This window comes from Tupaia chinensis, unplaced genomic scaffold (genome assembly GCF_000334495.1).
Source record: "Tupaia chinensis unplaced genomic scaffold, TupChi_1.0 Scaffold000387_1, whole genome shotgun sequence".
NCBI classification, from domain to species: Eukaryota; Metazoa; Chordata; class Mammalia; order Scandentia; family Tupaiidae; genus Tupaia; species Tupaia belangeri.
The window spans coordinates 1,360,753-1,384,160 of NW_006159889.1; the positions used below are offsets into that span (position 1 = coordinate 1,360,753).

The window sequence follows — 23,408 nt, forward strand, 5'->3', positions numbered from 1 at the left end:
TGGGGGACTGTCATTTGCCAGACTCTGGTCTAGACGCAGGGCATCACATCGTGTGGCTGCAGAGAGGTTTCTCTTGGATGTGCGAAACTGCCTCCCTCTGGGCAGAGCCAGAAGGGGCTGGGAGCCCGGTCTGGGCCAGCAGGTAGCCCACTGACCCTTCCAGAGGAAACTGGAGGTCCTGACCAAGAACCACGACGGAACAGCCGTGAAGCTTCACCAGTCCCGTTAATTTCCTTTCTTATTACTTCCTTTCCACACTAGAGGGAAACTGAGAGGTAAAGGACTTAATGCACTGACTTCCCACTGCCCTTTTTTTTTTTTGAGAGAGGTTTTTGCTATAGGGCGCGTGCGCTCGCTAGAAGACAGAGAGACAGAAAGCGAGCAATCACCCCCCGGGGGGATGGCCACGCTGCAATCCCTTTTCCTCCGTTCTCCTCTCAGGATCTTGGGCACTCACGCACATGAGCCCGGCGTGTTTTAAGCCACAGGGTCCGGGACGCAAACTGCGGTCAACTACATGGGAGTCCAGCGACATAGCCATTACGCTAACTGCTGGTCCCCCCACTGCCCTTTTAAAGAGACATGCAGAAATGAAGAAAGAGGGGTATTTCTGACGGTCTGGCCATGTCACCACCATTCCTGCCTCAGCCTCCCAGCTAGCTCAGACTACAGGTGTGTACCACTGCACACCTGGCCTGTTCAGGTGGGGCTGGGCACTAAAGCTGGGCTTCTGGTCTCACATGCACCCTCCCGCCTGCACTGTGGCAGAGTTGGGCCAACATGACGGCATTTTGGAAGCAGCAAATAGCACGGTTTCTGGCAAGGCGGTGTTTGACTCTGCTGCCCTTGGACAGAAGGGTTGAGTCTGGCAGCTCTGGGGCAGGAGGAGGGGTAGGAGCCATGAATCTGCCTGGCCACAGCAAGGGTTATAGGCAGGACTCCTCATGATGTCATCCAGGTATTGAAGGAGTTGCTTCTACCTTTTGCCTTCATCAACCTTAGGCATCTTGGGTTTTGTCCAAACCTCGGCCCAGGAGTCCCGGCTCAGCTGGTCTCTCCAGGCAGAGCAACAGATGTGCAGGGTTAGTGCCGACTCCTGTTTCTGTTTCCTCTTCTAGAGACATCTGAACAGCTGACCCCCGAGGAGGAGGCTGAGGAGACAGAAGCCTGGGCCAAGCCTCTCAGCCAACTGTGGCAGAACCGACCCCCCAACTTCGAGGCTGAAAAGGAGTTCAATGAGACCATGGCCCAGCAGGCCCCACACTGCGCTGTCTGTATGATCTTCCAGACTTACCACCAGGTAAGCCCGTGGTGCAGAGCTTGTCACTGGTTGTCTGGGGAGAGCTCGTTCTCACCCCATCCATGCACAGCAAGGCTTTTCTAGGCAGATAACCAGCAGCATGGGGTTTCCCTTGGAATGCTTCGGAGACAGCCGAGGCTGTGACTTAGGCCCCCTTGCGCATGACTCCTCGCAGACCTCACTGTTCACTGAGCAGTCGGCTTTTGTTCCCATTCTAGTTGGTGTTGGTTCCTGCCAGGTGGCTGTGGTCCTGGCTAGACTTTAGCATGGGGGGCTGTAGCTGCACCTCCCAGCCGAGGCCTGTAGGCACGCACACTGAGTGCCAGCTCTTGTCTTAAGCAGAGTCTTGCGGTGTTGCCCAGGCTGGCCTCAAGCTTGCGGTCCTCCTGCCTCAGCCTCCCTGGGTTGCTGGGGTTATGCTCGCGCACCACCATTCATGGCCGTTAGGTTGGATGAGGAAGGATGAGGAATTGAGCTGGGTTTCCTGTGTGATCCCAGCCCGCGAGGCTCAGGCTCTTAAAAGTGTGCACCATTATGGCTGGGGCGAGGACTGCGAATTTTTTTTCCCCTCTGGGGCATGTGTGTGTTCACTGGAGAGAGAGAGACAGGGAGAGAAAAGGAAAGTGAAAAATCACTTCATGGGGGGATGGCCACACTGGAGTCCCTTCTCTTCCATTCACTTCTTGTGATTTTGGCATGCATGCACATGTGCCTGGCATGTTTTTGAAGCTACTGGGTCTAGGACTTGAATTACACAGTCAGTCATGTGTAATCTAACCACCACGACACTAGCTAGCCCTGCAGTTTTTTTTTCTTAGTACAATATAAACCTCACATGAAAAGCAAGGTCCTCTAACATTGTCTTCGTTTTCTCTCCTCTTGCCACAGTGAGTGTTAACAGTGGCCACGAGGAACTTGGGAGGGGTAGAAGCAGAGGGCATGATTGGAGTGGGGCAAGGCGCAATGATTGCTGAACTTAGTTGTGCTCTTCCCACGCTGGGGTTATGGCTCCACTGTCATGGCTCTCTTCGGGCCCATCTTTAGGAGGCCAAGAAGCCATAAGTGGTAGCAGGGGCAGGTGACCAGCTACCTAAGTTGGAACCTGCACAGGGTGGTGGGTAAGTAAGCTGTGCCTGTACAGAGTGATTAAGGTGGCATGGCTGCTGCCGGGCCTGGCAGAGGCCCCAGGTTCATGCTTGCCAAAAAAACGAACTCTCACTTTGGATCTTTGGGCCCATCTTTAGGAGGCCAAGAAGCCATAAGTGGTAGCAGGGGCAGGTGACCAGCTACCTAAGTTGGAACCTGCACAGGGTGGTGGGTAAGTAAGCTGTGCCTGTACAGAGTGATTAAGGTGGCATGGCTGCTGCCGGGCCTGGCAGAGGCCCCAGGTTCATGCTTGCCAAAAAAACGAACTCTCACTTTGGATTAGAAACCTACTTCTTTCCATTAACAAAAAACAAAACCAAAGAACTGCCTAAGCCATTGCCCGCGAGAACAGTGAATGGCCTGGTTGTCAATGTCAGCAGATCTCCTGCGGTGGGGGGTGGGTCAGAGCTGATGAATGGCATAGGCTCGAGGGCTGGGATGTTTCTGGGCCCCATTCTTGAAATGGGTGTGACAGTGCCATCCAGTGGCAGAGCCAGCAGATACTCGCACTCAGTACATTTGGCCAAGAGGAGTATGGGATGTCTTGGAGGGACCCCGAGCCAGGAATCAGACGGCGTGACCTGCTGACGGGAGCTGTCAGAGGCAGGCAGTGCTGGCCATGAGGGGCACCTGCCCCGGGTGCTCTCTGGGGTGAGGCTGCCATGTGGCACAGCCCATAGGGGAGCCCAGTGCGGCAGCCTGGCTGCTGACTTCTCTGCATTTTATTACCCCTTGGTTTGGGGAGACTGAGATCCCAGTTGCCTCTTACCTCGCTCCCTTTTCTCAGTTGTCCCCCGGGGCCTTTGTTTGATGCCGCTGTGAGAAATTGAATTTGAGTCATTAGCGGTAACTTCAATTAGTCGCTCCGGGATAATAGCTGTGCACCCGGGAGCCGTCGCCGTCGCCTATCCGTGAGAGAGCCAGCTTTCTGCTGATGGAGCAGGTGGGAAGCTGAGAACACGGCGTGTGCTCATGTGGTGTGCGCTCGTTCTCGCCCCTTAGGTGGAGTTCGGAGGCCTTAGTCAGAACTGCGGAAATCCTCCAGATTTAGCCCCTCAGAAGCAGAGGACCAAGCCATTGATTCCAGAAATGTGTTTCACCTCGACCGGCTGCAGCACAGACATCAACCTTTCTACCCCCTACCTCGAGGAGGACGGCACCAGCATTTTAGTTTCCTGTAAGAAGTGCAGTGTCCGGGTCCATGCCAGTAAGTGCTTCTCACCTTTCTCCGCCTCCTGCTGGTGCCCCCGGCCCCTCAGCGCAGAGGATGCTCACGTGTTCTTGGGCGTTGGTCCCGAAGGGGCTGAGTTTTACCATGACTTCAAGGTCCACGCTTGCTCCCGTGTGCGGGCCTCTGAGTTGCAGGTGTGGAAGGGATTAGTTCGTGTTACTAGGTACACGCACCAGTGAATGTACAGTTTGTGACTCTCTGAGACTTTGGGCCATGCTGTACGGTTGAGTCCAGGGGACCCAGGATTCAGGAATGTCTGTAATCTCTGCCCGTACCTTTGAGAGATGGCATATGGAAGAGAACTGTAGACCCACGTTCTAGCTCTGACCCCTGGGTTCAATGTGTTCTTCTCTGTGTCTTTGTTAGGTTGCTACGGGGTACCCCCTGCCAAGGCTTCTGAAGACTGGATGTGTTCCCGGTGTTCTGCCAACGCCCTGGAGGAGGTGAGTGCTCCCACGCTGTTACTGTCTTCCCATCAGACTTGTGGTACGATCAGGGCCAGACCACCTCATGTTGGACTTTATACCCCAGCAATCTCGCCACCCTGGTACAGAGTGAAGCGGAGAACGTGTCTGAGGACGGTAACAGTGTTTGTGCCCACTAGTAGCAGGGCATGGCTGGAGTCTGGAAGCTGTGCTTGCTCCATTGGGTGAAGACCAAGTAAAGGTCTCCTAGTGGAGGGACCTTAACCCCTTTTAAGAATTTAGCCAGTGAGTTGGAGCCTCGGGATAGGGCTCAGATCGTCGAGTTTGCAGCTTTCACGTCTCTACCACCCCATTCTAGCCCCCAGAACCCGGCAGTGCCTGCGTGGGAGGCCTCAGAGCCCTGTGGTGCTTCCAGTCTGAGCAGAGCGTCTTTCGTGACTCTGCTCTCAGTCGTTACTAACGGTAGCAGTGAAGATGCTAAGTCAGGTGACTACTTGGTGCACTTTAGTCTCGAGTGGCTTCTTTGTCTTCTGTAGGAGAGTCCTGGTTACAGGGCTGAGAAGGCGAGGCCCCACGTGCCGTTGCACCATTTCTCACGTTGAGGTTAGAGTTGCCCGGGTAAGTGGAGGGGCGAGCAGATTAGATATTAGTGACTCGGTGGTAACCAACTTCCTCATCTCCCTTACTGGCAGGACTGCTGTTTATGCTCGCTGCGAGGAGGGGCCCTGCAGAGAGCGAATGACGACAGGTGAGCTTTCCTGGCCAGGGTCTTGGGACGTGCGGGCTCGTTCTGAAGCCGCCTGCAGTGGCATAGCGTGGCAGTGGCTGTTCTGAGTGACTGCGAGGACGTGGGGAGCGCGCCATGTGCAGCTTGAAGAGCATCTCCAAGGCTAATGCTAAAGAGGAGTCGCCCAGGAGACCCAGCACTCTCAGACCTTTCAAGCTGCCTTTTCCCCTCTGTAACGTCGTCCTCTTGGAGGAGTTAAGAATGGACTCACAGGGCATCAAGACCTTGTGAAGGTGGCATAGGGACTCCGTGGGCTGCACGAGCACATTTACCTCCGTACAGGTGGGGCTGGTGTGCGGAGGTGGCTGTGGCCGTTGGGCACTTTTCCTCGTGGCAGGTGCTCCTTGGCTCCGACGTGCTCTGTGGAACGAGAGTGCGCATCCTCGGGGAAGAATAGGACATAGGAGAGCGCCCAGCCTAGCCCACTCACTGGCGAATCAAACCTGCAGAAATTTCTGGCTTCTCAGCCAGGCAGCTCGTTTTCATGGAGCTAAGTGTTTGTGCTCAGTCTCAGGTTTAGTTTTCTGAGGTAGAAATGTAACACGAACGGGGCCAACCCCATAACACAGCAGTTAGCCCTGTGTCTAGGGAGTGGGATCTTATATGGCCAACTGCAGTTTGAATCCTGGCCCTGGCATCTTGAAAAACACCCTGCGTATGCATGAATGCCACCCCCCCCTTTTTGGGGGCGCTATAGAATTTGTATGCTTACCAGGGACAGAGACAGAGAGACAGAGAGAGAGCTCCAAGCTACAGTCCCCTCTCCTTTATTCTCCTCTCAGGACTCTGGGCACGTACATACACACACCTGGTGTGTTTCTCAAGCTGCTGGCTCCAAGACTTGAACCATGCAGTTAGCCATATGGGATCCATGTGCCTTAACCACTATGCAGTCCACTGGCCCACATGCCCAAAATGTTGATGGGATGGAGAAATGGAGTAAAAGGGATTGCGGGGTGACCACACCCCCTTGGGGGTGCACATGAACACACACTCTCTTTGGTGAGTGCTTGCAACCTCTAGCAATTCCAAAAGAAGGGAGGAAGGAGGGAACGGAAGGTGGCATTTATGGCCCTGAAGAGCTGGCCGTCTAAAGAGTTGGTGGGTCCCCAGTGGTGACTATCCTGTTTCCGGGTTAAGTCCCATGGGAACTCACCAGTATGTACTGTCCAGCCTCTGCTCGCAGCAGTCCCCACCATGCTGTTCCAGATAGAGGGCCTTTCTGCCTGCTGCTTCCAATCCTTCAGAGGCGCTTGCTTCAGTCACTTGAGGTCACTGTGTTCCTTACAGTGTTCTTGGCAGCTGTGCTCCCGTCCCGCCCGCCAGGCCACACAGGCAATCTGTTCCCACTCCCCCACGACAGCTCTGCTGGTGTGCACTCCGTCTCCGTGTAGCTTGACATCGTCTGTTGTGGGTTTTCACATGGCCTGATTTTAAGAACTTTTACCTTTTTAGTGGATCTCCTTGGTGCATGTAGTTTTCCCACAATGCCTAGGACTTGGAGTCATTCTCTAAAGATGTCCATTGGGCTGACCTCTCAGAATCAGTGGGGCTTGAGCCAGACCTTGAAGAGTGAGTCTGCTGTGGATAACGGGAGCAGAAGGGAGAGGTCATTTCAGGCTTGCGTATGGAGGGCCTTGGGGAGTGCTGTGATTACTGGCAGATGGGGCCCAGTTGGTGGTGTTTGCAGGAAGTGCTCGGGTCCTGTGGTACAGGAGGTCTGCAGAGCTCTCCAATTTCTCCTCCCGCCCTGAAACCTGCCACACTCAATCAGCGGTGGCTCTGCTTACTTTGCACAGACCGTGAGAGAGTGGGTTGAAAAGTGTGGCCCTCCGCTAACCCGGGCAGTGGGGTCGGGAACTGTTCACTGAGAGTGACCCTCTGGTCCTTACCTTCTGGCTCCCACAATTGTGCTGGTGAAAGTTATGGTCTCACTGGGTGGGAAAGGAAGCACTGTGTCACAGGCCCACACTAGGAGAAAAGACCGCAGTGCCCTGAGCCAGGCAGTGACTGAGACAGCCTTCGCCTTTGACAGGTGGGTCCACGTTTCATGTGCTGTGGCGATTCTGGAAGCAAGATTTGTCAACATTGCAGAAAGAAGCCCGGTGGATGTGAGCAAGATTCCTCTGCCCCGCTTCAAACTGGTAAGGAGGAAGAGATGGGCTTGTGGACTTAGGTACCCTAGTACAAGTCTCTGGGTGGAGGAAAACGAGTCAGTTGAGCTGGGCCTAGTGATCACCTTTAACCCTGGTTAAATTCCCAATGGGAACACCCATAACCAGAGGTGAGATCAGGGCAGGTTGTGAGTGCCTGAGGTTCTGGAAGGGGTTGGCTCTTGGTAGTTCAACTCTGTGCACATGGGAAGGGAACAGTAGAGGAGGCTGTACTGTCAGTTCCTGGAATCACAGGCTTTCTTCCCTGTGTTGCAGAAATGTGTCTTCTGCAAGAAGCGGAGAAAAAGAACCGCGGGCTGCTGTGTGCAGTGTTCCCACGGCCGCTGCCCGACTGCCTTCCACGTGAGCTGTGCCCAGGCTGCCGGCGTGATGATGCAGCCAGACGACTGGCCCTTTGTCGTCTTCATTACCTGCTTTCGGCACAAGATTCCTAATTTGGAGGTGAGGCAGGGTGCCGTTCTAGAATCCTCCTGACAGGTTTCAGGATCATTTTCTCTGCATGCTGTCCGTTTATTTTGTCAGCAAATATTTCCTCAAGCATTATGCTTTATGGAGAGTGCTAATGAGTCAGGGATTAAGAGATGGCCCCTGTCCATGTCTGCTCCCCGCCTTGTGCTTCACAGTCCAGTGGCACCAAACTGTTTGTGACTGATGCCTTTGGAAGATGTGTTTACTTCTCTGTCTCTCCACCAGCACACTCTCCTTGAGGAGGTCCATATCTTATTAATTTAGTGTCCTTATTACTTAACCCGGTGTCAGGGACATGACAGAAGCTCCGTAAGTGTTGAGAACTAGTAGAGCTGCCAGCAGCTACACATTAACTGCCACGCAGGAGAGATTTTTGCAGTTCTCCAAATGCTGAAGATCAGAGGAAGATTCATGTAATAACACCTGGGGGTGTTGTGAAGGGGTTGGGTGTAAGGTGGCATCTGAAGTGGCCCCATGAGAAGGAGTTGTGCGTGGGAGACTGTGCTTCAGGAACAGTGAGCAAGGCTAGAGAGAATGGCCTACAGGACTGCTGCTGGGAACGTGGCAGGGGATGGTGCCTGAGAGGCCAGCAGTGCCCGGGAGAAGGCCCTGGACTGCCACCCGTGGGAGTTTGACCTCTTTGCCATGGCCTGAGGAGAATCTTTAGAATAATCACTGGTGGTGGTTCAAGGGGAGAATTCAAGGAACACGAATTTGAGGCAGGAAAACCACTTAGCGCGGAAGAGAGTGAAGTCTGAAATGAGACACGTAGGCCGAGCTTTGGGGTCACATCTAACCTCGAGATCCTGAAGAGTTTAGGTGGACTTCACAGGGTTTGTTGACCACCATGGGGAGGGGGCATGGGCTGAGAGGAGAGAAGGAGGATAGGGATAAAGGAATAAGATTGAAGGTGATTCAAGTTATCCCCTAGAAGTGGAAAGGGTGCTAATAAGAGGATGTCATTAACTATAATCTGGAGCCGGGATGGAGGGGTTCTTTTGCAGGGTTACAGGGAGGGCTAGAAGGAAGGACAGGATAGGTGGGCTGTGAGGTCTTTGAAGCATTTTGAAGCTGGATTAACTGTGAGGGTAAAGATTTGCATAATATCAGCATTTCCCAGGACAGTTAAATCTAGGTCCCATTAGACACTGGGCTCTGGAGAGTCCCAGTATGAGGAGCAGATAGCAAAGCATGACCCAGTGAAAGCAGCTGAGAAAGGTCCAGAACACCACAGTCCAGGAGGGCAGTGGAAGGAATAAGGAGGACCATATGCTGTAGAGAAGACAGGCCTGGTTTGGGGTTCACTGAGTACCCTGAACTGGAGGGTTCCTGTGGGGTAGCCAGGGCAAAAGCTAGTCTGTAGTTGGGAAGACTCTACCATTGGTGAGTTACAGTCTAACAGGAGAGGCAATTAGAAGTATTTGTTAAGCAGGAATATCAAGGGGTGAACGGGAGGGGGACAGTCCGGGGGAGTAGACTTTTCACTCTGCAGTCTGGGATCTCTGGAAAGTCCTGTTGGCTGCCCAGATTCTTCTTTCTCGTGAAAGTGTCTTACTGAGCATGAGAGGTAGCTAGTAGTATGGTCAAGCCCTTAGGAAGGCAGAAAAGTATTTCATGAGTGAATGCGACCCTGAAGGAGTAAAAGCTTCAGGCAGCACTGAGTCCCAGCTATGGTAGGGAAATAGTGTTGTCATGGAATAGGAGAGTAGCTTTGTAGCCTCAGTTGGCCTCTGTAGACCGCTGATGCTATGAGGCAGTGGGGGTATTGCTGAGTATTTCATTCATTCATTCACTCACTCACTTATTTATCCTTCAAGTGTTTATTAAGTATCTGCTACATGCCACACACAGTTTTAAGTGCTAGGAACATACCAGTGGGGAACACACAAAATTCCCTGCCTTCCTGGTGTGTATAGTACAAAGTTATGAAGGAAACAAGAAATTTCACAGTATATCAGGTGGTGAGAGAAGTGTGGTGGATTAAAAGTAAAGCAGGCTAAGGGGACTGAAGAGGTGGTTATAGGGAATAGCATCAATAAGCTGACGCTGGGACGTGATGGCGCCTGTGTGGAGGTACTTGGGGAGTGGGATCTCCGGTAAAGGCAACAGCAGTGCAGAGGCCCTGAGGCAGGAGCACGTGTGGTACATGTGTTCAGAGAACGGCAGGGGGTAGCATGGCTGGTGGGCAGGTTGGGCAGGTATGACTGGAAATTGGATATGCTTTGAGATCCCAAAAGGAGGCTCAGAATGAGAAGGGGGGAGAGCTGCAGAGATGGTAGGACCTTGTAATGAACGTAGTTTATTGTATGACACTAGGGACTTCCAGGAAATATCAGTCTTTGTGCCTGAGCCCTGAGGGTAGAGCTAGTGCTAAGAGCTGTGTGGAACATTGCCTGGGGGCCCAGAGCCTGAGGTCACCTATTGACTCTGCTTTGCTGGGTGACTTAGCTATGTGTATTAGTATGTGCTATCTGATTGGCTCCTAGCCACAACAGGAAAGTCCTGGGTCTGTTCTGGGACTTTGGGTAAGACAGTATGGCAGGGGTAAGAACCAGGCGTGGACTGGGAGGTAGAGAGAAGCTAAACTTGTGGAGGAAAACATGATATTGGTTTCTTCAGTGTCTTGGCTAGGATGTGGATATCTGGAAAGGTCTATTGTAGCTCTTCCTTTTTGACTTGTCCATTCCCATGCTTATCTTTCCCTGCTAAAGAGGAGCTAATTGATCTTGGTCCCATTTGCCAGGCCTGTCAACCTTAACTCAGTACATGAGTAACACAAGCTTGTGTTTCTTCCAGCGTGCCAAGGGGGCCTTGCAGAGCATCACCGCAGGCCAGAAGGTTATCAGTAAGCATAAGAATGGGCGCTTCTACCAGTGTGAAGTGGTCAGGCTCACCACCGAGACCTTCTATGAAGTCAACTTTGATGATGGCTCCTTCAGCGACAATCTGTATCCTGAGGACATAGTGGTAATGTCTGCAAGGAGTTTCCCGAGCAGTTTGGGATGGGAGATGTTTCTAGGTATGGCTGGCAGACTGATCTACCTGCCATTTTTTTGTGTGTGTAAGGTTTTTGCTATAGGGCGTGTACACTCACCAGAAAGAGAGAGAGACAGAGAGACAGAAAGTGAGAAATCACCACCAGGGGGGATGACCACACCACAATCCCTTCTCCTCCATTCTCTGGGGATCTTGGGTGCGCATGCACATGTGCCCAGCGTGAGTTTAACCCACCAGGTCCGGGACTCAAATCATGGTCGACTACATGGGAGTCCAATGACAGAGCCATTACACTAATTGCTGGTCCCTATCTACCTGCCTTTGGAGCCCTTTCCTACCCCCTTTAATTATCTCCAAACAGAAAAAACATTTGTACTGGTTTTTCTTTTTCTTTCTTTCCTTTTTTAATGTTTAAAATTTTTAAAACTTTTATTTATTATTATTATTTTTATTTTCTATAGACAGAGAGAGAGAGAGCAAGCCACCAGGTCTGGGTATTGAACTATGGTTGGCCATGTGGGAGTTCAATTCAACCACCATGCCATCTGCTGGCCTTTGTACTTGTTCTTCTTTGCAAAGGAAATTGTGTGCTACTGAGATACCGTGCTTCTTCTAGAAATTCATGGAACTCAGCATTTTTTGCAGTTCCTTGGAACGTGTAATGTATTTCCGTCTAAATCATCCTTGAAGATGTTCTAGCACAGCAGACTCTAGGCTTTGGGATCACAAAACTGTGTCACTACCAATTTGGCTACTCAGTGACTGTGTGGTTTTAGGAGAATTATCCAGGTCTCTTTCCTGCCATGCCCTCTTATAGATGTGTCTGATTTTGGTTCTTCACAGTCAAGGGCGTGGGGCTACGTAGAAACCGTTTGGAGACACCCTGGCCTGCTTATGTTATCAACACCTGGAACAACAAGAGGCCTTACCTGGACTCAATCCTAGGTTTCCTGGCTCAGTATTTAGGACTTAGTTCAGGTTTCTTGTGTGACACCTTGCCTTTTCTTTTCTTTCCTTTTCTTTGACCATAGGGCATGTGCACTCTCCAGAGAGGAGAAAGAGATAGAGGCAAAGAGAAACTACCCCACAGAAATGGCCACCATAATCCTTTCTCCTCTATTCTCCTCCTGGGATTTTAGGTTCGTACGTACACGTACCCAATGTGATTTTTTAAGCCACCAGGACCAGGACTCAAACTGTGGTGGGCCACGTGGGAGTCCAGCATGCACCTGCTACACTACTGCTGGCTCTGCCACCGTCCCTTTTCCTGTAGTAGACTAAACCCCAAGGTAGAGAAACAAAGCCATTTCTTCATTTAATAAGTTGAGTATTTCCTTTATTTATACCACATTAGTAATTTAGTTGCTAAAAGCACAATCATTAGTTACAAGGTGGGAGAGTATGTCATAGTGAAGACAATATTAGTAATGTTTGCAGCAGGGATACAGCTCTGCCTAATTATACACTGTTTACTAGGCACTGTGCTAAGTACTTTATGTCAAGCATTTCACTCCTCGTACCAACATTGAGAAGTAGGCGGTATTCTCTCTTAATTTATAGAAGAATTATTTTAGGATTTTCTGTCCTGAAAGTTGTTGAGGACCCCTAAGAGCTTGTGTTTTTGTGGGTTGTATTTATCAATATTTACTCTATTATTTATTATAAATAAGATTAATTTATTAAAATAACTTTTTTTTTTTTTTTAGAGGTTTTTGCTGTAGGGTGCATACACTCGCCAGAAAGACAGAGAGAGACAGAAAGTGAGGAATCACCCCCTGGGGAGGATAGCCACACCACAGTCCCTTCTCCTCCATTCTCCTCTCTGGATCTTGGGCACTCACACACGTGTGTCCGGCGTGAGTTTAAATCACCGGGTCCAGGACTCGAACTGCAGTCGACTACGTGGGAGTTCAGCGACATAGCCATTACGCTAACTGCTGGTCCCAAAATAATCTATTTTTAAGTGAGAAATAACTTTTCTAAAAACAATTGGTGAGAAGGATGCAGTTTCTACAGTTTTGCAAATCTATAATGTCACTTTTTCTTTTTGCTATAGGGCATGTGTCCTCACAGGAGAGAGAGAAAGCACCCCCAGGGTGTATGCCATGTTACAGTCTCTTCTCCATTTCCCTCTTGAGATTTTGGATACGCACATACATGTGTCTCCAACTTGAACTGTGCAGTTGGCCATGTGGGCTCTAACTGCCTTAACTACCACACCACTGGCTAGCCCAACGTCACTTCTGTTGATAATTTCAGTCTGTTGTAATGCTTTGTTTAGTTAAAATATAGGAAGACAATTCAGTCTCACACAGGTGTATATTTGGAAAGGGGAGGAGTATTTTAATAGCTGTTCAGATCATTTTTTTTTTTTATTCTGTGATACTCCATCAAAATTCAACGAATGGCAGTTTAAAAGTGGGTTGCTATGGGGGCCAGCAGGTGGTGTGGTGGTTGGTGCACTGGACTCCCACATGGCCAACTGCGTTTCGAGTCCTAGACCTGGAAGCTTGGTTTCTTACTTTCTCTCTCTCTGTCTCTCTCTGGTAAGCATTTGTGCCCTGTAACAAATTAAAGTTAATAATGATGATAAATAATTCTTCAAGAAAAAAAGAAAAGAAGAAAAAAGTCACACCAGGTATGAGTGTGTGCATGCCCAAAATCCTGAGAGGAGAATGGAGGAGGTGGGATTGCAGCACGGTTATCACCATAGTGGGTGATTTCTCACTTCCCCTCTCTCTGTCTCTGTCTCGCATACGTGCCCTATGACAAAAAAATCTAAAAAAAGAAAGCAAAATACACATGCACAAAGTGGGTTGCAGTGTAGATGCTGAAAGTGGGTCAATAAGCTTTTTATACTCTATAACATTAAAATCCTTTGCTTTATCTTGACTTTAGAATACATCTTTCAGGCATGTGTGATTTTTTTTTTTTTTTTGAGAGATTTTCACTATAGGGTGCGTGCGCTCGCCAGACAGACAGAGAGAGACATAGAGACAGAAAGCGAGAAATCACCCCCCAGGGGGGATGGTCACGCCGCAATCCCTTCTCCTCCATTCTCCTCTTGGGATCTTGGGCACGCACGCACACGCGCCCGGCGAGAGTTTTAAGCCACTGGGTCCGGGACATGAACCGCGGTCGACTACGTGGGAATCCAGCGACATAGCCATTACGCTAACTGCTGGTTCCCGAGGCATGTGTGATTTTAAAAATAATCTTGCATGGGTCATTTAGAAAGTATTGGTGCACTGGGCTATGCAAGTTACCAAATGTTGTTAAGTTTTATTACAGATACCGAAGAATGATGTTTGTCAATACACTAATCTCAGGAGATTTTAAATTCGGAGACTCTTCAAGCTCACAGTAGTGATGCAGCTTTTCTAAAATTCACATTTTTGCTTGAAAACTTCAATTTTATTGTCAGTGGATGTCACCTTATGTTCCTTGAAGTGAGGCTCGCTTTGTTCGTCTTGTGTAAGATGTCCTCCAGATCCCCACGTTTGACCAACTAGCTTGTGTGTCATTTTGTTTAATCAAACTGGTGCTCCTTGAGTAGCTAGTGCAGCTCACGACTCTAATGATGGCACAGAAGTTTTCCCTCAAAACAGCAATCCTTTGGGATGCAGCTAAATTGTTACGTGAGTATTTGCTCAGGTACTCAAGAATTAAAGAGTTAATAAAATTAATATATATACTACACACACACACACACACACACACACGGTATATATATGGTTTTTGCCATGAGCATATGCACTTCACAGACACAGAGGGAAAGTGAGAAATCGTCCCCTAGGTGGGATGGCAGTGCCTCAGTCTTTTTTCCTACATTCTCCTCTCAGGATTTTGGCCATGCATGCACGTGTGTTAATGTGATTTTCAAGGCGCTAGGTCCAGGACTGGAACTGTGCTTAGCCATGTGGGAGTCCAGTACCTTAACCACCATGCCATCTGCTAACCCCAATAATTTTTATTATTATTATTTTTTTTAGTTTTGCTGTAGGGCACATGCATTTTTCAGAGAGAGCAAAAGAAAGTGAGAAATCACCCTCACAGGAGGATGGCCACACAACAGTCCTTTTCTCTCCAGTTTCCTCTCTGAATTTTGGGCACGTACGCACACACGTGTCTGCTGTGTTTTTCAAGTTGTCAGGTCCTGGACTCAAACTGCACAGCTGGCCAGGTGGGATTGTAGCCACCTTAACCACCATGCTACTGGCTGGCACCCCCACATTAATAATTTTTACTGCTTAATCGAGAGAAATGGTTATGAGAAGCCAGGTTTTTCCCCCCTAAATTATGAGTGTACACTGGTAAAGACAATAACAACAACTAGAGTTTGGGGCAGCCACCTTGACTTACACCCATGTGCCAGGAGTTGTACTCATTATAGTTTCTACACCCTCACTGCAAATGTCACCACAGTGAAAAGTGTAACGTTTACTGTTATGAAATAGTCACAGCCTTACATGCAGTCCATGAAAGTCTCTCAGAAATCTGTCACAGGTTTGTAGACCACACTTCAGAAGTCACTGCTGTAAGAGTTGAAGCTGAATCGCAGAAAACTGCAAGTGATTTATCAAAGATTACATGTTGGGACCAGCCGATGGCATAACGGTTACATCACTGGACTCCCACATAGTCAGCCGTGGTTTGAGTCCTGGACCTGGTGGCTTAAAACTCACACCAGGGGACGAGCAGGTGGGGTAGTGGTTATGTCGCTGGACTCTTCCGTATGGTCAACTGTGGTTCAAGGTCCAGACCTGGTGGCTTCATACTCAGGCCGGGTGCATGTGCGCCCAAGATCCCAGGAGGAGAACAGAGAAGGAATTGCAGTATGACCATCCTCCTGGGGGACAGTTTCTTGCTTTCTGTCACTCTGCCTCTCCAGCAAGTGCATGTACCCTATAGCAAAAATTTGGGGGAGAGGGGAAGTACATGTTTTCCTGGTTAAAACTTCTACCATGTGGCTGGCCCCAGAGACTATTGTTTAGGAAAGCTGGCTCCTACATGACCAACTGTGGTTCAAGTCCTGCCCTGGCAGCTTGAAGAACATGCTGGGAGCGTGTGCATGCTTGCTCAAATCCTGACAGGATGGAGGAATGATATCATGGTGTGACCATGCCCAATTAGGGTTTGCTTTCACCTTGTCTCTTTCTGGTAAGTGCATGTGTTCTCTGGCAATAAAAAACAACAAAACCAAAGGAGAAACTCTTTTACCTTAGTTTTCTTTAGAGGGCTGGCTCCAGTTTCTGCTTAAATTATTAGATTCATACAAGATTTACTTATTGATTGCCTGCTCAGGGAATGGACTGGTCATATGCCATAAAACCATTCCTGGTTAACAAATAGACTGTCAGGACAGAACAGAACCTTTTTAACTCTTGCTGTGTGGTGTGATTGGTAAAAGCAGCTGTGAATATCTATATTCTTTTAGACTCACTGCCCCTGCTCCTCTGTGATGTGTAATTTTTAGGATATGTCCCTAAAGACTTGTCCTCAGGTCTACCCATGGGTCCTTCCAACCAGTATTTTTGTACACTGACCTCCCAGCTAAATACCAAGCCTTAAGCTGGGATATGGTGAGGGTTTGCCTTGGGGTTCCCCCTTTTGGAAGAATTAAAAGTTGCCATTGCTGGGACCAGCAGATGGAGTAATGGTTATATTGGTGGATTCCCATGTGGTCAACCAAGTTTTGAGTCCTGGACCGTGTGACTTAAAACTCACCGGGCATGTGTGTGTGCATGCCCAAAATCCCGAGGCAGTGCCTCAGTCTTTTTTCCTACATTCTCCTCTCAGGATTTTGGCCATGCATGCACGTGTGTTAATGTGATTTTCAAGGCGCTAGGTCCAGGACTGGAACTGTGCTTAGCCATGTGGGAGTCCAGTACCTTAACCACCATGCCATCTGCTAACCCCAATAATTTTTATTATTATTATTTTTTTTAGTTTTGCTGTAGGGCACATGCATTTTTCAGAGAGAGCAAAAGAAAGTGAGAAATCACCCTCACAGGAGGATGGCCACACAACAGTCCTTTTCTCTCCAGTTTCCTCTCTGAATTTTGGGCACGTACGCACACACGTGTCTGCTGTGTTTTTCAAGTTGTCAGGTCCTGGACTCAAACTGCACAGCTGGCCAGGTGGGATTGTAGCCACCTTAACCACCATGCTACTGGCTGGCACCCCCACATTAATAATTTTTACTGCTTAATCGAGAGAAATGGTTATGAGAAGCCAGGTTTTTCCCCCCTAAATTATGAGTGTACACTGGTAAAGACAATAACAACAACTAGAGTTTGGGGCAGCCACCTTGACTTACACCCATGTGCCAGGAGTTGTACTCATTATAGTTTCTACACCCTCACTGCAAATGTCACCACAGTGAAAAGTGTAACGTTTACTGTTATGAAATAGTCACAGCCTTACATGCAGTCCATGAAAGTCTCTCAGAAATCTGTCACAGGTTTGTAGACCACACTTCAGAAGTCACTGCTGTAAGAGTTGAAGCTGAATCGCAGAAAACTGCAAGTGATTTATCAAAGATTACATGTTGGGACCAGCCGATGGCATAACGGTTACATCACTGGACTCCCACATAGTCAGCCGTGGTTTGAGTCCTGGACCTGGTGGCTTAAAACTCACACCAGGGGACGAGCAGGTGGGGTAGTGGTTATGTCGCTGGACTCTTCCGTATGGTCAACTGTGGTTCAAGGTCCAGACCTGGTGGCTTCATACTCAGGCCGGGTGCATGTGCGCCCAAGATCCCAGGAGGAGAACAGAGAAGGAATTGCAGTATGACCATCCTCCTGGGGGACAGTTTCTTGCTTTCTGTCACTCTGCCTCTCCAGCAAGTGCATGTACCCTATAGCAAAAATTTGGGGGAGAGGGGAAGTACATGTTTTCCTGGTTAAAACTTCTACCATGTGGCTGGCCCCAGAGACTATTGTTTAGGAAAGCTGGCTCCTACATGACCAACTGTGGTTCAAGTCCTGCCCTGGCAGCTTGAAGAACATGCTGGGAGCGTGTGCATGCTTGCTCAAATCCTGACAGGATGGAGGAATGATATCATGGTGTGACCATGCCCAATTAGGGTTTGCTTTCACCTTGTCTCTTTCTGGTAAGTGCATGTGTTCTCTGGCAATAAAAAACAACAAAACCAAAGGAGAAACTCTTTTACCTTAGTTTTCTTTAGAGGGCTGGCTCCAGTTTCTGCTTAAATTATTAGATTCATACAAGATTTACTTATTGATTGCCTGCTCAGGGAATGGACTGGTCATATGCCATAAAACCATTCCTGGTTAACAAATAGACTGTCAGGACAGAACAGAACCTTTTTAACTCTTGCTGTGTGGTGTGATTGGTAAAAGCAGCTGTGAATATCTATATTCTTTTAGACTCACTGCCCCTGCTCCTCTGTGATGTGTAATTTTTAGGATATGTCCCTAAAGACTTGTCCTCAGGTCTACCCATGGGTCCTTCCAACCAGTATTTTTGTACACTGACCTCCCAGCTAAATACCAAGCCTTAAGCTGGGATATGGTGAGGGTTTGCCTTGGGGTTCCCCCTTTTGGAAGAATTAAAAGTTGCCATTGCTGGGACCAGCAGATGGAGTAATGGTTATATTGGTGGATTCCCATGTGGTCAACCAAGTTTTGAGTCCTGGACCGTGTGACTTAAAACTCACCGGGCATGTGTGTGTGCATGCCCAAAATCCCGATTGGAGAATGGAGGAGAAGGGATTGCAGCGTGACCATCCCCCCTGGGGGGGGTGATTTCTCGCTTTCTGTCTCTCTGGCAAGTACACACTCCCTATAGCAAAAATCTCTCTCTCTCACACACACAAAGTTGCCATTGCCAAGTCCCATGGTAGGTAATCCCTATCTTTTCTTACCTTACTTGTTAAGAACACATTTATGGGGTCGGCAGGTGGCATGGTGGTTATGGGCACTGGACTCCCACATGACTGACTATAGTTTGAGTCCTGGATCTCATGGCTTGCTTTTTCACTTTCCCTCTCTCTCTGTCTCTCTGGTCAAACTGGAAAATAAAAATAACGTTAAAAAGAAAAAAAACCACATTTACAAAAATATGGTTGAGTGTAGTTCTAGCACTTCTTCATGGCAGAGCCCCAGAGAGTCCTTAGAGGGAGAGTTGAGGGAATGAGAGAAGGGCTCTTGGTTCAGGCACTTGTCTCCTACCAGGGGACTTGAGAACGTTTGTGAAAAAGGAATTAAAGTTCAGGTTTATCTTGATTCAAAAAATGTTGAAATCCATGCGTAATTTTTCATAACATACATTTTTTGTGAACATTTGAAGACCTTCATATGTTTGTTAGGTTAAGTTTATCAGCTGCCCCCACGCCCTTGTGGTCTAGAAGCAGCAGGGGTCAGAGATCTGGGGAAGAGGTTGACTTAGTAAGCTCGTCTGTTGCTTCTTTTAGCCCAGAGAGAGCTGTCTTGCTTAAGAGTGTGCGAGGAAGAATTTGTTCTAGTTTATTCTTCTCTGGATAGATGACGGTTACTACTGTGTTTAAGCAGAACTTCCTTACACTTTTCTTTTTGTTTCCTCAGAGCCAGGACTGTCTCCAGTTGGGTCCTACTGAAGGGGAAGTTGTCCAAGTGAGATGGACAGACGGCCAAGTCTATGGAGCCAAGTTTGTGGCCTCCCACCCCATCCAGATGTACCAGGTAGTCAGAAATTCTTGCTAGCGTGTCAGCAGGCGGCATGGTGGTTAAGGTGCTGGATCCCACATGGCTGGCTGCAGTTTGAATCCCAGATGCTGTAGCCTGAAGAACATACTGGCTATGTGTGTGTGCTTGTCCAAAATCTCGAAAGGAGATTGAAGAGATGACATGGCCATCCACCCCCCATGTGCCCTATGGCAAAGAATCTTAAAAAAAAAAATTATTCTTGGGACCAGCTGGTGGTACATATATGGCTAAGGCGCTGGACTCCCACATGACGGACTGCTGGGTTCGGGGTGTGTGTACATGCCCCAAATCCCAAGAGGAGCAGGGATTGTGGTGTGCCCATATCCCCGGGGAGTGATCTGTGTGTCTCTTTCTCTCTCTGTCTGTCTCCAGTAATGGTATGCATCTTATGGCAAAAGCCTAAAATATAAAAAAAATTCTTGCTAGATGAGGGCACTTGATTAGAATAATTCAGTGCCTTCTCCAGGGCCAGAGGCAAGTGTTAGATCTTGGGAGATTGAACAGGTTGATAACAGTCCTTTTAGCAGTTGGGGGCTGTCCTGTGTCCGGCCAGGTGTGGCTTCAGACATAGTAGTCCTCATTGTTGTTTTCTAAATCCTCCCCTGGCTACGGGAAGTTGCCACTGCACGGTGGGCCAGGGAGAGTCAGGGATATCCCAGCCAAAAGTGTCTGTTTCCCTGGTAGGTGGAATTTGAGGATGGCTCACAGCTTGTCGTTAAGAGGGATGATGTCTACACGCTGGATGAGGAGCTTCCCAAGAGAGTCAAGTCTAGACTGGTAAGTGTGTGTTTTCTATGTACTCTTGGGAGGGAGGGAACAAGGCAAGAATGTGTCCCTTCATTTTTTCCTTGGGGTGGTTGACCACAAAGTGATTTTTGGCTTGCCTATTTTTCTGTAGTCAGTAGCCTCAGATATGCGCTTCAATGAGATTTTCACGGAGAAAGAGGTTAAGCAAGAAAAGAAACGGCAGCGAGTCATCAACTCAAGATACCGGGAAGACTACATCGAGCCTGCGCTCTACCGGGCCATCATGGAGTAGCTGCTTCCAGGGTCCAGGAGATTCCCAGCCAACAGGCGAGTGCACTCTGGAGGTTCCACAGCACAGCAGACACTCGGAACTCTGAAGTCTCTAAAAGTGAAGTTGTAAAAAGAAAAGGAATGAAATACCAACCCCATCATCTTCTCACCCCACCCTCATCACGTTGCGCTGATGATCCGTGAAAGGACAAACTATCCTTGGACACAAGGAAGCAGCCGCTGATCTCCCAGCTGAGGGGCTGAGCACTGGAATGCTGTGGCTGCCCTGGCTCCTGTCCATGCGGGGTCAGCTGTGCTGGCTGGGCTGTTTGCCCTGCCCCTGGCCTAGGACTTAGCTTCCTAACAATCACCTGCACCGACTAGGCAGAGGTGCTGGTGCTTGTCCCCTCCCCTCCTTTTGTATTTATATGTGTGTGGTGTGTGCGTGTGCGTGCGTGTGTGTGTGTGTGTGTGTGTGTGTGTGTGTCTGGACCAGCTTCTGCCAGCCCCTGGCCTTTACTTTCTTCCTTGCCTATGCAGGGCAAACAAAATGTGAAATTGTGCCCTCACTGAGCTGAGTAAGGGCCCCTGGGGGTTGGCTGGAGATGGGTACGGCAGCTGCCCAGGCCTGGAACATCCTCAAGAGTGCTGGTCAAGCTGTAGTATTGGGGTGCTAAGGAGCTGATGCCACCTCTTTGTCCTCCCTTGAAGGAGAGCATAGGGTAACATGGATGTGTGCCCAGGACACTCCACGCACAGAGCCTCTGCGGCACAGTATTAAGAGGGTGTGGGTGGGGAATACCCTGAAGGGGGAGCTATTAATGATGGAAGCAGGCAGAGCCTGGTGGGTGATTCTGTCAACACAAATTGCAATCATGTAGGGGCTGGGAGGGTTAGGATGAACTGGGGCCACTGGAGGCCAGGGGCAGGTTTAGATGTGCCCTTGGTCTAGGGGTGGGAGGGAGCTGATTTAGGGAGGGAGGGTGGGACTAGAGGGCAACACTGAAGGGGTTAAACAGGTTTTTGCTCCTCATGAATTTGTTTGCCTGGGGCCAGGATTGGAGGGCTTTACTCCTACACCCTATGTATACAAAAATCAAATTTATAATACTTCCCTCTTTTTTGTTACGTATGAACGCTATAAACCAAATTATTTTGAAAACCGGTGCATCACCTTGTCCTTAGCAATAAAATGTGTTGAGCAGAGGATTGGCTGTGTCTGCCCCAAGGAGCCCAAGTGGCCCAGGGTCAGGCTGGGGCTGTACATAGAATCACACACATGGGGGCAGGGTCACGTATTGTAAGAATCAGCAAGGCAGGACACAGGAAGCTGTTCCAAAGTGATGGGGGCCTTGTCAAGTTGTATATTAAGGTAGGCACCGTGGGACACGGGGAACAGGGACACTTCTGGCTGAGAGCACTTCATTTCGGTTCCCCTGCCTGAAGATGGGCAGGATGTAATAGACCAGTCTGATCTCTCCCTACTGTTCCATTTGATTGATCCTCACTGAGCTGTGCTAAGGCCATGCCGTTATTTGTGTTCTATACAAACGGTGGAACTGGTCTTAATGAGGAGGGCTTGTGTTTTAAAGGTGTCTGGAGAATAAGGGATTCAACCCCTGGTGGGGTTCTGAACTGCCTGTGTATCGTTGGTAAGAAGCTGACCTGGAAGAAGATCCTGTCCCTTTGACCTGGTGGGTCCAGAAGGAGCTGCGTGGCAGGGAGGGGCTGATGAACAGGTGTAGGACTTGGGCTTATCAGAGCTGCTCCAGCTGGCCCAAGGACAGTTGGGCACTCCCCGTGACACAGCCCGGTCCAGGTACAGGAGAAGCCAGGGTGGCTCAGCTACTCTGCATGCCCTTTGTACCCCAGTAGTTAGAGAGCTGGTGCTACTTGGTATCGTGCTGTGGGGGAAGCAAAGAGCAGCAGGTTTCAGGTAAGTCTCTGTCAAATCCCTCCTAACCCCAAGAAAGGGATGATCTTGGTGCACCCTCTCCCACTCAGGGATTCCCAGGGGATGTTGACAGAGCCAGGCTTTACTGAATTGGTGGGTGAGCCCAGAAGTACACATCTTGGGAGGGGAGGAACATTTTCCCAGCCTTGTAGGGAGCCAGGCCCACTTAACTCTCAACGACCCCACTCCCCACTGTTACCAACCTTGCTGAGGACCTGCTGGGCTGTGTACCTGATAGAATTTCAACAGGATTCTTACTGAACAGCACACCATTTTACTAAAGAGTTTGCACTCCGTGTCGGTCAATGTAGTGAACTGGGGAAACTGAAGCTCAGAAAGGTCCTGGGACTTTCCCAAATCACGGGGAACTGGTCTGTTGCCTGCCTGTAGCACCCTGAGGCCGATTGCCCGCCAAGTCGCCTCACACAGGAACCCCATACTCCTCAGCATACTCCTCCCAAAAGCCTCTTTGCCAGGACACACCACCTTTCCTCTAGGAAGGTAAGGTCTTTGAGTTGGCACCTACAAAATGTCAGCTTAGAGATCCCCCTTCCCTTACCATAATTGTTTTAAATTATGTTCCTGGCGGCTAAGAAGGGGCTCAGCTTTGGCGATGAGGGGAGGGAATGAGCTGGGAGAGTCCTGGGACCTCCGGAGTCGCAAAGGGTAGGGGAGTGTGTGTGTTTGGGGGTGGGGGTGGGCGGAATTGGTGTGCTTGGACTAAAAATTTCTACGTGGGCTGGTACAAGAACAGCCTGAACCTCCTTGCTCCCTTGCCCTACAAGGCCTGGGCCTCAGGGGGCGGGCTGAAGGCGAGGGAAGACCGTGGCACCTATAGTTTTAGGTTGCATCCCCCGCTGGGGCAGGCAACGGGCTTTCGAGGGGCTGGGTCCTCAGGGCGGGCCCAGGCGACTGCGCGCACTCTTAAGTCCAGAAAGGACTCTTCCACATGGCCAGAAGCCCCCCGGGGTGGGCCGGGGCTAGGACAGCTGCGCTGAGTTTGTAGGCCAAGACGAGGAAGGCGGGGCCGGTGCCAACCACCGCCGTCCCGTGCCGTCGCACTTCCAGGGCTGAGGGCCAGATGCTGGGGGCCAGGCGGCAGGCGGAGTGGGCGGGCGGGGAAAGACTCCCGGGCTCCGGCACCTATTGGAGCGCTCTGGCCTGTGCCCCCCCACTCCTGCAGCGCAGCTCCGATTGG

At 49.7% G+C, this 23,408-nt stretch overlaps 1 protein-coding gene across 4 annotated transcripts in view; it reads left to right on the forward strand.

Moving 5' to 3' along the window:
- Positions 1–21,462, forward strand: part of KDM4A (lysine demethylase 4A) — a 70,127-nt gene extending 48,665 nt beyond the window's left edge. For 2 of the 4 annotated variants that reach the window (XM_006153758.3, XM_027773911.1), the window contains exons 12-21: positions 1,119–1,300; positions 3,449–3,653; positions 4,044–4,120; positions 4,795–4,850; positions 6,925–7,033; positions 7,319–7,504; positions 10,328–10,498; positions 19,099–19,215; positions 19,924–20,016; positions 20,138–21,462. In XM_006153758.3, the coding sequence (XP_006153820.1) occupies positions 1,119–1,300; positions 3,449–3,653; positions 4,044–4,120; positions 4,795–4,850; positions 6,925–7,033; positions 7,319–7,504; positions 10,328–10,498; positions 19,099–19,215; positions 19,924–20,016; positions 20,138–20,278 (1,337 nt within the window). In that variant the 3' untranslated portion in view covers positions 20,279–21,462. Of the gene's footprint in view, positions 1–1,118; positions 1,301–3,448; positions 3,654–4,043; positions 4,121–4,638; positions 4,706–4,794; positions 4,851–6,924; positions 7,034–7,318; positions 7,505–10,327; positions 10,499–19,098; positions 19,216–19,923; positions 20,017–20,137 lie in introns of those variants that run through there. The other 2 variants (XM_027773910.1, XM_027773912.1) reach the window with 2 other exon arrangements.
- The last annotated feature ends 1,946 nt before the right edge of the window (positions 21,463–23,408 follow it).